At 43.8% G+C, this 15,164-nt stretch overlaps 1 protein-coding gene across 1 annotated transcript; it reads left to right on the top strand.

Moving 5' to 3' along the window:
- The first annotated feature begins 64 nt into the window (after positions 1–64).
- Positions 65–5,708, top strand: CYSLTR2 (cysteinyl leukotriene receptor 2). The gene is made up of 2 exons (XM_072762555.1): positions 65–99; positions 2,106–5,708. Exons 1-2 carry the CDS (start codon positions 65–67, stop codon positions 3,142–3,144), a joined length of 1,074 nt encoding a protein of 357 aa, XP_072618656.1. The 3' UTR covers positions 3,145–5,708.
- Positions 5,709–15,164: the final 9,456 nt, after the last annotated feature.

Below are 15,164 nucleotides of genomic sequence, written 5' to 3'. Positions count from 1 at the left end.
TCCTAAAGAAAAACAACACTCAAGACGATAGGTGATAGAATGGGTGTTAGAAGGGTAGGAAGCAATGGTTACTATTTACCAGATTTACAAGTCTGACGGGTAACTAGAATGTCTTGATGTTGTCACTTTTTTATTTTAGCCATTCTAGTAGGCGTGTAAATCTATCCCACTTAGTTATAGTTTGCATTTCCTTAGTGGCTGGTGCTATTGAACTATTTTGTATGTGCTTGTGCTTGTATTTTACCCACACGCCTGAAATATCTCTTCGTGTCTTTTGCCTGTTTTCTAATTGGATTGTTTGGTTTTGTTTGGTTGGGTTTTATTTATTTATTTTTACTGCTGAGTTTCGAGAGTTCTTTATATATTCTAGACACTAGTCCTTTGTCAAATCTGTGGTTTGCAAATACTTTCTCCCAGCCCATATTTTGTCTTCTCAACCTCTCAATAGAACCTCTTGCAGAGAAAAAGTTGTTTTGTCTTGATGAAGTCCAATTTATCAATTTTTCATTTCATGGATCACGTTTTTGATGTCAAGTCCAAGAACTCTCTGCCTAGTCTTAAATCCCAGAGACTTTCTCCTGGGTTTTTATTTTCCTAAAAACGTTATAGTTTTACATTTAGTCTATGATCCATTTTAGTTAATTTTTGTGAAAGGTAAGTCAGTTGGTCCCATTGGTTGATGTTGTACTTGAGTTCATCCAATTCTCGCGGAGTTTTTGTCTATTTGTTCTATCAGTTATTGAGACAGGATTTTGAAATTACCAACTGTAACCATGGACTTGTATATTTCTCCTCTTGATTCTATCAGTTTTTCCTTCATATAGTTTGCAACTCTGTTGTTTGGTGCATTTAGAACTGGTGTGTCTTTTTGATAGATAGACTCTTTTATCATTATATAATGTCCCTCTCTCATATTGCTCTTTGTTCTGAAGTTTACTTTATCTGATATTGAGAGCTACTCCTGATTTTCTTTGATTTACATTTCCACGACATAAATATTTTTCATCCTCTTGCTTTTCAACCTGCCAGTACTGTTATTTGAAGTGAATTTCTTATAGACAGCATATTTTATATATGTACATTACAGTCTGCCAATCTGTATTTTAACTGGTATATTTAGACTATTTATATTTAATGTAATTATTGGTTTGTTAGGGATAAGCCTGCCATTTGATTGTATTTTTCTGCTTGTATCGTCTATTTTCTTTTTCTTATCTTTCTGTTGGTTATTCAACCACTTTTCAGAATTCCATTTTGATTTGGCTCTAGTGTTTTTGAGCATATCTCTTTGTATAGCTTTTTAATGGCTGCTCCAGGTGTTACATTACACATACATCATTTACCACAGTCTATTGGCATCATCATTTTACCAACTCAAGTGAAGTTGTGGAAACCTTACCTCCTTTGTGTCCCCCATTTACAATAAAATTATCTTTAAAAATTCCCCTGCATCATATCGAATCACATCAGACAAAGTGAGAGTTTTTGTTTCAATCATCAAATGTAACTTAGACTCAAAAAGAGAAGACAATCCTATTGTACTTAACCCATATTTTTGCTTTTCATTTTCTGCCTCTTTTCTAATGTTCCTAGGGTCCTTCTTTTATTGATTCCTTTCTGTTTAGAGGACTTCTTTTAGCCATTCATTTAGGGTAGGTCTGCAGACAATAAATTCTCTTAGTTCTCCATCATCTGAGAACGTCTTGACTTCTCCTTCATATTTGAAAAGTATTTTTGCTAGATATAGAAATTTGGGTTGGTAGACATTTGTTTTAGCCCTTAAAAATGTTGTGCTTTTGTCTTCTTCCAAATATTCTGATGAGACATCTGTTGTCTGGTAGGTGTAGACTGTAGTATTAACACTAGCACTGGACCAAATGTCTCCCAAGTTTGAGGCTTCGGTTTCAATGAAATAAATCAATGTTTATTTTGCATTCTAGAAATTTATCATGAAATATAATGGAGGATATAGTAAAAACTTTGCTAATATTTTTGGACTCAAGTTGCAAAGATAAGCCAGTATTTCTCCCTGTTTCATTAAAACCTGGAAAGATGTAAGTAGTGAGTGAGGAGTAACTTTTTGTGTCTGTTTCTTTTTAATCCAGCATAGAGAAGAAACTTCTGTCCTTGCCTCCGTTCACCTCCACGCCAGAAATGGAACCCAATGGCACCTTTGGCAGTAGCAACAGCAATGGGAGCTGTACAATTGAGAACTTCAAAAAGGGTTTTTACCCCATTGTGTACCTGGTAATATTTGTCTGGGGAACCTTGGGAAATGGCTTTTCCATATATGTTTTCCTGCAATCTTATAAGAAGTCCACTTCTGTGAATGTGTTCATGCTAAACCTGGCCATTTCAGATTTCTTGTTCACAAGTACACTACCCTTCAGAGCTGACTATTATATCAGAGGCTCCAATTGGATATTTGGGGACCTGGCCTGCAGGATTATGTCTTATTCTATGTATGTCAACATGTACAGCAGCATTTATTTCCTGACTGTGCTGAGCATCGTGCGTTTCCTGGCAACTGTTCACCCCTTCCGGCTTCTCCATGTCACCAGCATCAAGAGTGCCTGGATTCTGTGTGGGATCATATGGATCCTTATCATGGCTTCCTCAGTAATGCTTCTGAACAATGGCTCTGAGCAGAAGGGCGGTGCCGTATTATGCTTAGAGCTGAATATCAATAAAATTGTTAAACTGAAGACCATGAACTACATTGCCTTGGTGATCGGCTTCCTACTGCCGTTCTGCATGCTCAGCATTTGTTACCTGCTGATCATTCGAGCCCTGTTAAAAGTAGAGGTCCCAGAATCAGGGCTGCGGGTTTCTCACAAGAAGGCGCTTATCACCGTCATCATTGCCTTGATCATCTTCCTCTTGTGTTTCCTGCCCTATCACATACTGAGAACTCTCCACCTGATGGAGTGGAAAGTGAATACATGCAAAGAGGACCTGCATAAAGCTGTAGTCATCACACTGGCCTTGGCAGCAGCCAATACCTGCCTCAATCCTTTGCTCTATTACTTTGCTGGGGAAAATTTTAAGGACAGACTGAGGTTGATACTCAGAAAAGGGCAGGCACAGAAGACAAAGTACAGCCTTCCTGTCTGCATGTGGTTGAAAAGGGAAACACAAATTTAAGGGGTTGCCAGGTGGAGCCTGTTTCTTGCATCCTTGTGCCCACCTTCATTCATCACATAGTCTCCAAATGACCATGGATTTAACCGTTTCCAACAAAAGGTCCACTCCTAACATTTAACTGACCATGACTTTTGTTGATAAGTCCTACTTCAAACATTGCATTAGATGTGTTTTCAGTGATTGACTCGAAATGAGAAATATAGCAGACAAAATCTCTACTAGTCTTGCAACCTCACATGTCAGACCGGGAAAAGATGCTCAGCACATTGTGTGCTTCTTTTCATCAGTTTCTGCACCAGATCTTGGTCCCACCAGGTATTCTAAATTAACTTTAAAATAACCTCAACTTCCCCAGCTTCTCCAGCTCCTCTTCTAACTGGCTAAGATGCATAGCCAGTTAACAAAGCTAATGGAGGTTCGAGTAGAACAGAAAAAGCATCCTAAGAATTCACTGAAAAGACTTTGTGAGGAAGGCTGCCCTTTGTCAAAGCAGAGTCAAGGTCCCAAACAAGAACAGTGAGAGAAAAGGGGAGAGAAGGACTGGGGCAAGACAGAGCTGGTAAAAAGTAGGGAGAAAGAGAAATTTCATGTTGCACTGGGAGCGATGCTCTAGCACACTGCAGGCAAGAAGATTCTCTTTGCCTCTCTCTTGCTGGGGGCTAGAAGGAATAGGAAGAGTGGGAGGAAGAACCAGGGCCTTGTCTAGAGAGTGGAGGGATTATGTGTCAAATGGTAGAAAGGAGAGGGTCAATTTTACTCTTGTGATTTGGGTTGGGACTGACTTCACTGAAGGTCCCAGTCCTGCATGTTAATCTATTGGGATGGGAGCCAGAACAGAGGAGGTTGCTTGCTCTAAGCATTTGGTTGGGCACTGAGAGAGAGGGTGGGGTAGAGGATAAGCTGCAAAGGTGGTTGTACCCCTGCAATTCTACTAATATTTTGGTGGCACATGAATAGGGTGGCTTTCCTTTTGAGGGAGTATAGAAAAGAACTGGATAGTGGGAAGGGGTCCTTTCCATCCACTGAAACAGAGCTAGGGAGACTGCCAACTACTACCTCCCTGGCCACTGTACCACCAACAATTGCATGGCCTCTCCGTGCTGGGCAGACTGTGCCAGACACTTCATATTCAGTAACTCCATTTAACCCTTACACCGAAGCCTTGTGTTTCTACTTTACAGATGAAGAAACCGAAGCTTGGAGAAATTAAGAAACTTGTTCAAGTTCACACAGGTGGTAGGAGTTTACAAGATATCTGTGGAGAAGGGTTAGCTGGGTGCTGACTCCACTGGTCCCCCTGCAAACCTTCTGGGAGATTGGCTGAAACTCTGAATAAAAGTTCCCTTTCCCCATCAGGCACCTTCCCCTCCTCATTTTCTCTCTGGAGCCATTGACCTCAGGCAGAGTGGGGTGTGGGAGGGAGGTGGTGTTCTCAAGCTAGGGAGAAAGGGAACATCTTTGTAGTAAACAAGAGCCCCAGGACGCTTCCCTTACTCAGATGTCAGAATGCTGTCAGACTCATATCTTGTCAAAACAGGAGCCTGCAGGGTCCTCCTGTGGGGAAACAACCCAATCCAAGGGAATGACTAACAGATACAGACTGTTGAGGATTTCCCAACACAAAAGCTGGCACCTGCCCTATTATCTACCTGGCAGGGAAGTCCATACCGCAACCAATCCCTTCTATTCAGAGAGCATCTAGTCAGCCTGTTAGAGCCTCACTCTTAATTATGCACAATGACCACTCCATTTTGGGGGCAGTGGAGGGTGGGGTGGGGTGGACAAAGGCCACAACATGAAAATACCTACAAATAAATGACAGGGTTGATAGAGACAGGAAGAAAGGTGTCAACGCTTTTATTACCTTTGCACTTTTTATTGGAAACCAACTGGAGGATGTGCTCCTCCAAAAAAGTGATTAAGCCAAGATAGAGAAAAACACGACATCTAGGAAACAAGGAATCCAACACAGGAGAAAAGTGAACAACATAGGATGTTGGTGGTAGCAGAAAAACAAGAAACTAATTGATTTGTCACATTGGAGGGATTTATATGTTTTTTTGAAGCACTTGGGATTAACTAGTGAAAATACATAGAAAAATAAACAAAGGAAAAGCGACAGCGTTCATTGAATGCTCATAAAAAGAAACTATTGTTTAAGAACAAAAATGTAATCGTAGTACACTACATGGCTCACCTGTGAATAATGTGGAATAACGTAAAAACAAAATACTGTGATATAATTTCTATTAGGAAATGAGAGGATATGTATGTGGGGGAGGGGTGTAAGTCATCTAGGTCTCCATCTTCCATCACAGAAAATGCGTAACAACTAAAGCTAGAGAATGACAAAAGCTATATCAAAATGTTGTTGAGCAACAGGAGCTACCATCCAGAAGACACGGTGAAAAGGATGGACAGGGATGGCCTCTGGAAAGTTTGGGGTGGGACAATAAGATGGAGATTTCTCTTCTCCTTTTAAGGACTTTTTAGCCATCTAACTTGTAAATATGTATTGCTGAAATAAAAATTAGGTTTAAATTAAATTTTAAAAATGGCATCAATTCTGTGGGTTTTGTTTGTTTGTTTGTTTGTTTTAAGAAACGAGACAGAAATGAAAGGCCACCATTAATGGGCACTGAACATTGGCAGGAGAAATGAAAGCAGGAAATGGCTAGACTTTGGGCCGCTGAGGGAGGCCCACCCAGTCCTGCCGTGGGAGGGGAGGTCCTCTTGGGATGTTGGGAGTCACTTCCTGGGATCAGAGATGATTTAGTATATCAGGATATATTTTAGTCACAAGCAGCAGAAAACCCAACTCGGCTTAAACAATCATTATCTCACATAACTGTAACATCCAGAGAGAAGTAAGGCTTCAGACCCCGTTCAGCTGGGGCTCCTGTGAGTCTTCTCCAGGTATTGGCTGGTCTGATGGCTGAATCCCCGCATGGGAACAAGCCGATTGCAAGCAGCCTGAGGCTACATGCTTCCTTCCTTACACCCAGGAGAAGAAACAGGGTATCTCCTCAAAGCATCTAACGAAGGTCATTGGGCTGCCTTTTGGCTAGATCTACTCAGATTACACACCGGCTCCTAAACTAGACCAAGTAAGGGATTACTTCGATGGAGCAAGGATGGTCAGAATCTACACCTGCAGTAGGGTTAAACCTATTGACGTCTCAGCTGGGAGAAGGGTGAAATGGGACTTGCAGAGGCCCCATATCTTGCACACAAGTGAGATGGAGAAGAACTGCCAGCCAGCCAGGCATCCAAGCCGATCATGCCTGGTATCTACGCAGCAGCCTCAGCGGCTCAGGAGTGTGAGAGAACGATGTGCTAGAAGGAGGGTGAAAGCTAAGGTATGAGTTTGTATTGTAAAGTCATAGGGATTTTCCAAGGGTGATTAGAAATCTCAACCACTCTCCAAGGGCAAGATAGCCCAGATAAAGGTGCGAGCAACCAAGATCCAGGGGCTGGACAGTAATGCAGGGATTGTGGGTTATGGTGTCTTTAAACCTATGGTGCGTGTGTGTGTGTGTGTGTGTGTGTGTGTGAGAGAGAGAGAGAGAGAGAGAGAGAGAGAGAGAGAGAGAGACAGAGCATGCTTAATGACTTACTTTTTCTTTTTCCAAGGCTTTCCCTTTCTCTAGTCAGAAGGAAGCATCTCATCTGGTGAAGAATGTTGTCCTTGAGGCAGAAAACAAAACGGAGCCCTCTATTTACCGAAGTGAAAGCCAAGAGTGTCCCGAAGTTTTAGACACGGTTCTTTTTGTTTGAGAGACTAGACAGCCCCTCGAACACGTACATAAATTGTTCACCTGGGACAAAGGGTTTTTGTTGTGTCAGCTTTAGTGGAGTTATGGTACGACAACCATGCCTCTTCAGTGGGGACCTGAGAAGCAATGCCAGTAAATTTTGTGACTATTTTGAAAGACCAATTCTCTGTTTTGAATTTTATTAAGATGACCCACAGTTTATTCTGAGGCCAAGATGATGTCAAACAGGCCAAAAACAGGTGCAGGAGGGGAGACTGACAAGGGAGATGGCTTTCTTCCTGGAAAAGGGCTTGAAAATAGAGACCTTGTTAGGGAAGGATGGGGTTTAGGTGGGAGATATGGTGATAAGAGATCCTTCCTCTGAGACATTTTGTCCCCAAGTAGATAGAGGCAGCTACTCAAAGCTAATAAAGGCCACAAGGGGAATTTTAACAATAGAGAACTTGTTAAAAAGCTAGTGCGTATTTGAAAGCTCTAATAAGCACAGAATAGGGCACTGACATAAGAACCCACAGAAAGTTCAAAGATACACAGCTGGGAATGGAGGCTAACTTGCAGGGCGAGTTGGAAAGGTCTCAGAAGGGTTGTTAGCTGCATGAATATGCCCAGGAAGCTAAATTCTAAGCTCAGGGACTCCTGGCCCCTCCCCTGCTCCCTGGTCCCCAAAGATCCTTGTGTTCCAAGTGTGGTGTGGTTATCAGTAGGGTATTGGTTAAGTTTTGAAGCAGTTAAAAGTCATACACGGATTTTCAGCTGTGCAAGAGGTCAGCACCCCCAATACACTGTTCAAGGGTCAAATGAATTTAGTTTTGCATGTTTTTGCACTTTCTAGAAATGGAATAATATGGCAATCTTTTTTTCCCCAATCAGCTTTATCTTTTTGTTTTTTTTTTTTTTTTTTTTTATTTATTTATGATAGGCACACAGTGAGAGAGAGAGAGAGGCAGAGACACAGGCAGAGGGAGAAGCAGGCTCCATGCACCGGGAGCCCGATGTGGGATTCGATCCCGGGTCCCCAGGATCGCACCCTGGGCCAAAGGCAGGCGCCAAACCGCTGCGCCACCCAGGGATCCCAGCTTTATCTTTTTGAAATTCAATCATAATCCTGATTATTTTAAGAGCATAATATTTAGTTATCCATACTTCTGTTAACAGAGACATTAGATGATTGCCAGATTTTGACTACTAGAAACAATGCTTCTACGAATACCTGCATACACGTCTTTCATTGCACACATGTAAAAACTTGTCTGGATTATATATTTAGGAATGTGTTCGTGATCAACAATTTTATGTAATGTCCAACTTTTTTTTTTAAGATTTCATTTATTTATTCATGAGAGACACACAGAGAGGCAGAGACACAGGCAGAGGGAGAAGCAGGCTCCTTGCGGGGAACCTGATGTGGGACTTGATCCCAGGACCCCGGGGTCACAATCTGATCCTGGCTCAGATGCTCTATGGCTGAACCACCCAGGCGTCCCGTGATATCCAATTCCTCCAAACTGGCATTTCCAACTTGTACCCCTGACAGTAGTGTAGGAGAACTTCCACATATCTATCTACACATACACCCTATGTATGGTGTTCATATTTCACTGTGATTTTCATATATTATTTATACTTAGTGAGTTAACAACCAACAAGCGCTCACAGAAGGAAATTTAAAGGATTGTACTTTGGGCAAAAGGAAAATGGTAACAGATAGACAATCTGAAATACAAGAAGGAATAGTGAACGAAGATATAGATAAATACATGGGTATATCAAGAGTCTAGGTTGACAGCTAGGTTGACTGTCCTCTGCTTTTTTGTTGTTGCTAATGAGAAGTCAGCTGCTTAATTGCTTTAATAATAATAGCTACCATTGTGAATGCTAGATACTCTTCTAGGAAATACATGCACATTTTTCTGGTAGGATAAGAAGTGGAAGATGTTATTCATCATATTTTATGGATGAAAAAATCAAGTCACCGAGAGGTGAAGCAACTTGCCGAAATGTACTTGCAAAGGGCCAAACCAGTATTGAAACCCAACCAGTGCACTTCCAGGACGCACGCTCTGAGCCACTTACACCTTGTTTTCTCACGTACCATACTCACCTGGAGTGTGATACTGCTTCGTAAGTGAGTTGACTTTCTTTCTGCTTGGTCTTGAGATGTCTCAGTCTCTGGTATTCTGAAATATTACTTTGATGCATATCATTTTTGCTGCTTCTCATCCATGGTGATGAGGTATGTTTTGTGATTTTTGACTCCGGGGCCCTGTTCTTTGGAACGTTTTGAGTGGGAACTTTTCGAGGGGTATGTGGCTTTCCTCCAGAGAGGTTTTACGCTTTTTCTGCCAGGTCTTTGGATGCTTTCCAATCCTGAGACCACATTAAGTTAAATTCACTAGTTGATTTTTGTTTTCAGACCATGTTAACTCCGAGACGTAAGTCAGAAACTGATGGATGTTGGAGGCCAGGGTGAGCCACCAACAGAACACAGAGAAGAAAGAATTCTAGTTCAAATGATGGTTTTATAGAAAATGGGCTAATTATCTTAACCCTCAAAGAAATGGCAGAGTGTTAGCGGACAGACATTGAGGAAGGGAAAGGGGAAGAACATTTCAGTTGAGGGATACAGATAAAGGCTCAACCCAATGAAATCTAGTGCTTTTTGAAATTGAAAGCACTCTGATGTGGACAGGCTCCTAGAGTGGGATTGGTGGGGCATATGGGCTGTAAAAGCAAATTGGGTGGGATCTTGGATGATTGTGAACATGATTCAAGAGGCACTGGGGACTCATGGAAGACTTCGGAGGAAGACGATATAATGACTAGAGGCATCTGCATATGAGGAACATGACTCTATAAGGAACACGTAGGCCAGATCTTCAATATAAATCTAGAACAATGCCCTACTGCCAGGCCGAATTTATTTTTGATTATCTTCAATCATGTATGATTCATTCTGTTTTCGCTGCTGGATGAGTTAAGTACAGATTAATTTTATTAGGTTTACCTGTAAGGAAATGGCTTGTCTTTTTTTTTTTTTTAACATCTTATTTATTTATTTGAGAGGGAGAAAGAAAGCCTACGTGCCAGCATAGGGGGTGTTGCCAGGGGAGGGAAGCAGAGGGAGAGGGAGAAGCAGACTCCTTGCTGAGCAAGGAGCCCAACATGGGGCTCAATCCCAAGACCCTGTTTCATGACCCACGTGGAAGGCAGACACTTACCAGACTAAGCCACCCAAGCACACCCCAAAATGGCATAAGTCTTTGAGCACAGGAGCCATTCACTGTGCAAATCGGTGATTCTCTTCACCAGTCCTCAGATTGCCTAAGGTTGGCCATATCTGAACTTGTGCTTTTTAGTTTGGGCTGAGTTATTTCTCTAGCTTTTCAGACACACACACACACACAAACAAACCCACACCTGGAGATTCTTATTGGATACGTTTGTAGTTATGCTTGATTATCTGCGTTTGTTAAAAGCTTCACTAGTGCCCCTGATGGTGCATATTTTCAGATACTCTTCAGAATGTCGCAGACCTCCAACGGCTCTCTTTGGGAAGAAGCAAATCATTATTCCGGATCAGGTTTCTATTTCAGATTTGAATATATGCCAGAATAGCTCTTGAGTATCTGAGTTCTATGTCAAAGGAAAATACAAATCTGAAAAAGAAGCATGCTTATAGGGGATAGAATGTTTTGACACTGAGTCCAATGAGCTGAGACCCAGCCTCAGGCCCGACACTTCCCAGCTATATGACCTCGGCCAAAGCACTTAGCTATCTTTGCCTTAGTTTTCTCAACTGTAACATGCGAGTGACATGCTTGCCCCATCCTGCAAAGTAGTGACAAGGACAAAATAAGATATGCAAACACACGTCAATCCTTTTGGAGTCTATAAAAACCCTACAGAAGTGCAAGCTATCATGTGCTACTAGATGTTTTGTGTCACTGGGTTTCCATTAATTATTTACTTTGAATTAATTATGAGTCTGTCCCTCATTTGTTCTTCACGGTTGAATTGTGCTATTTTGAGCGTTCTGAAAACGCATATTCATGTTCCTACATAAGAGAATGAAGTGATTATGCTGAGCATGACGCAGCGCTGGACAGAAGGGAGTCCAAAAGACTGCGTTCGCCCTTGTGAGGAGGGACAAGCAAGCATCCTGGAACGGCTCCAGGTGGCCCCCCAGAGGCTGTCAGAAAAAAGGACTTTAATTCTCTGAGTAAGAAGCGATGTCGTGGAAGCCAAATTCAATGTGACTCAAGGCGACTCTGGGTCTCCTTAACCTCTCAAATGCAGCCGTCTACAAACAGCTTCTTACATAAATATACTTTATTACTTCCAGAAATATGGGAACCAAGGCATAATCTCAAAAGATAAAGGTCAGACTATCTAAGATGTGTGCTAGAAAGCAAGAATAACCCAAACCTGGCTAAGCACAGTCCTGACCACCTGTTCTGTAGGGATGGTTAAAATTCACAATCTTAGACGAGAGGTTAGGGTTAGGGGTGGTGCAAAATGTGGTAATCTCACATTTATTCAATGATTAGCATTTCTTGGAACATTAAATAATCAACGGCCTCCCAAATATCCTCGGTCTACGTACATCACCAATGAGTCCAAATATATAAATTTAATAAAGTAATTCTTTCTAAACATTTAAGCACTACAAACCTAATTCAATGCTTCTAAACGTTCAGTTACATTCACAAACGTATTAGAGTTTTGGAAATATTTTAACACCTCAAGAGACAATACTTAGGAGGTGATAACTTACAAAAATCAGTGCATTTACATCAGACAGGTCACAAGGTCATTAACGTCACAGGAAGAAAACCCTCCTCATTTAAAAATGCGACATTCCAGAAATACTTTCACAACCATTTTTCTGTTGCATACGTTATTGAGAAAAATGGCCCATGAGGGATCGTCCACGCACACCCTTATATCCTTGCCACTGCAACCCTGATGTGTAGATGATGTCAGCAACTATCTACCCAATTGAACTTTATACGTAAGTCTTCCCCCGTGGGGCTGGTGTGATCATCTCCAGTCCACAGATGATGACATAAGGCCACGGACACTTGGATTCCACACTGAGTCTTCTGCGGGCAACACTGCCCTTGCCAGGCATCGGGGGGAATGCTCCTCTCCGGCATGAGGGGGAGGTAGGCCGTGGCCAGGCCTGCCAAGGGCCCGTGATGCGACAGGAAGCAGAAGTGACTCGCCGGGGAGCTCACGAGTCCGCAGATTCCCATAGCAGACACCCCGGACTGGGGAGCTCCAAACCTAGACATTTTTATTTTCTCGCAGTGTTGGTTGGCATCCAGCAGGGCAGGTTCACTACTTTCATTCGTGGCTCAGCCCAACCTCAAGAAAGGCCCCAAAACAAAGGGACCCCTGAATGCATATTGCGAATGGATGACTACGAATGAATGAGGCCCCTAACCTTAGCTTCTGCCTCCCTCGCTTGGCTCTTCCTTCCTCAGGCCCAGCCCTCGGGGCCGCTGGCCTGACCTTGGTGACTTGGGTGAGGAAGTCCGGGGCACTGAGGGTCACAGCGGGCGGGCCGGCTCCGCGGTGGGGCACCTGCCCCTGGCCCAGGCCGTGACCCCGGGTCCCGGGTTCGAGGCCTGCATCCACTCCCCGTAGGGAGCCTGCTTCTCCCTCGGCCTGGGTCTCTGCCTCTCTCTGTGTGTGTCTCATGGATAAATAAAATCTTAAAATAAATAAATAAATAAATAAATAAATAAATAAATAAAAGACCTGAGCCTCCAAGGGCTCGGAGAAGAGGAGAAGAGGGGACTTTGTCAGGAAGCCAGGAGGCAGCCAAGGAGGACGAGGAGGAGGAGGAAGAAGAGGAGGAGGAGGAGGAGGAGGAAGAAGAGGAGGAGGAGGAGGAGGAGGAAGCCCACTGCCGAAGCGCTGGCTCTGCTGGCTGGTGTTCCCCCACCCTTACCCCTGGCAGGGCAGCTGGGGAAGCCTGGGCCCCCCTGGGCGGCCGCGGGGCAATCAGAGCCCAGGGGAGTCTCACAGGTCTCTGCAGGAGGCGCAAGTTCATTAACAAGGATTCATCAGGCTCGGATGCCTGCTGGGGAGGAGATGGAAACACAGGTTCATGCGGCGCATCATCAAAAGCAGGAAGGAAACAGAAACGTTTTGGAAGTCACTGGAAGACAGACTATGTAAATTTGAAATAAAGGGTTTGGTTAACTAGTTGCTCTCTGAGGGACTTCTTGATTTTGTATGTGCAAGACAGATGGGGTAGGGGGGTCGGGGGGCTGAGCGGTGGAGGTCTGCCTCCGGCCCAGGGCGTGACCCCGGGGACCTGGAATCGAGTCCCACCTCGGGCTCCCTACAGGAAGCCTGCTTCTCCCTCTGCCTGTGTCTCTGACTCTCTCTCTGGGTGTCTCTCATGAATAGATAAACAAAATATTTTTTAAAATCTCCAAAAGACAGACATCACCTTGGGATACACTAGGAGGCCCCTGAACTCAGGCTTGTCCTACTGTGTGAAGTCAGACTCAGCTCATAATTTATTTTATTTTATTTTATTTTTTTAAAGATTTTTATTTATTTATTCATGATAGAGAGAGAGAGAGGCAGAGACACAGGCAGAGGGAGAAGCAGGCTCCATGCGGGGAGCCTGACGCAAGACTCGATCCCGGGACTCCAGGACTGCGCCCTGGGCCAAAGGCAGGCACCAAACCGCTGAGCCACCCAGGGATCCCCCTCATCTCATATTTTAATACACTTTTCATCAGGTTCTTCACATGCTGAGTAATAATCCCCATAACCCTCTTGGGAGAACTTTCTCCAAGGACCAGGTTCCCTCCTAGAACATCCCATATGACAGGCCGGAGTTGCTACCCAGAAATTTGGGATGAACCCACTCAGGGAGGAGTGTAATCACTATCCCTTACTGAAGGTCTAGGTTGAAACTTTCTGTAGAACACTAAGACATTACCGGCATTTCTCACTCTCGTCCTTTCCCTGCTGTGCAGAAGAGTCTTCTAGATGCTACACGATGTGCGACACCACAACAGTCTGAATGAGGATCTGCATGTGAATGTCACATATTAAAGAGATTTGCAAAAATGGAAAACACTGTCACTCTTCCAGGTTTTTTTTTTAATTTTGAAAATATAGTTATTTGTCATAAAAACCTGTTTTTCACGTTAGCATGCGACGGGCTTATTATTGCTATCTTTTTCTAACGCATTGACTATTTCAGTGAGAAATTTAATTGAAAAGCAAATTACAGTTTTTAATGGGGTAAATACTGGTTGAGAGAATCTGCATAAAGAGAGCTTTCTGAGTCTTCAACACCTTGTAGGAGGGTCAGGGGATCGTAAGAGCAACATGATTGCAGAGCTCAAAAGAGCACGGACTTGCCTCTTCTGTACGCTGTCGTTAGTCTTCAGGACAGACCCCTAAGATAAGGGGTTTGATTTCCAGCAAATAGCAAACAAAAAGAGCTTCAGAAAAAAACCGAAACCCACACCTCTGATCAGAGATAGATCTGGGACTGCACAGGCTCACTTTTCTGCACGGCCTCCTGACATCCGCTGTAGCAAAAAAAAAAAAAAAAAAAAAAAAAAAAAAAAAGACATTTTAGGCCAGAGAAAGAAAACCACAATTCGTAGATTTGCAAGAGGCAAACTCCACTCTCCACTGCTTTCTGAAAAATATTCTCTGTGTTTCTTTGCGTCAAGGGAAGGGAACTAATTTAGCTCAGAAGGACGTTTCTCCGGCTTAGCTCGGGGCGGTTGGGGCCTGCGGGGTGTCCTCTGCGGGCCCCTCTCGCTGGCTGGGAGGCCTGGGCCCCGCTCCCCTCCGCAGGGAGGACCCACAGGCACTGCCGCCCTCCCACAGGGTCTGGATTCCTCCGGTGGCAGCAGACTTTTTAGTGACCACATGAGGCAGCCTTCAATGGGGAACCCTCCCTCGGCCCTCTCCTGGTTGGCGGCCCATCCTGCTGCTCCATTTCCCACCTCTGAGCCTCAAAAATCCACGAAGAACTGCCCTTCTCTGCTTTGAAGCATGGCATGAGCTTCGGGCCCACAGCAACCTGGGTTTGAGAATCCGGGCTTTTCAACCTGTGGCTCAGGTCAAATGACTTGACCTTTCTGGGCCCCACTCTTCTCATTTTAAAAGTGGAAATGTTAATATTTTCCCTGGTGGGGTTATTTGGGGCCTGATGGGGGACAACCAGGAGTACCCGAATTCCCGACCCAGGGCCGAAGG

Source organism: Vulpes vulpes, chromosome 6 (genome assembly GCF_048418805.1).
Source record: "Vulpes vulpes isolate BD-2025 chromosome 6, VulVul3, whole genome shotgun sequence".
Classification (NCBI taxonomy): Eukaryota; Metazoa; Chordata; class Mammalia; order Carnivora; family Canidae; genus Vulpes; species Vulpes vulpes.
Note: the sequence above shows the minus strand (reverse complement) of the source record. Positions and strands in the feature narration are given on the sequence as shown.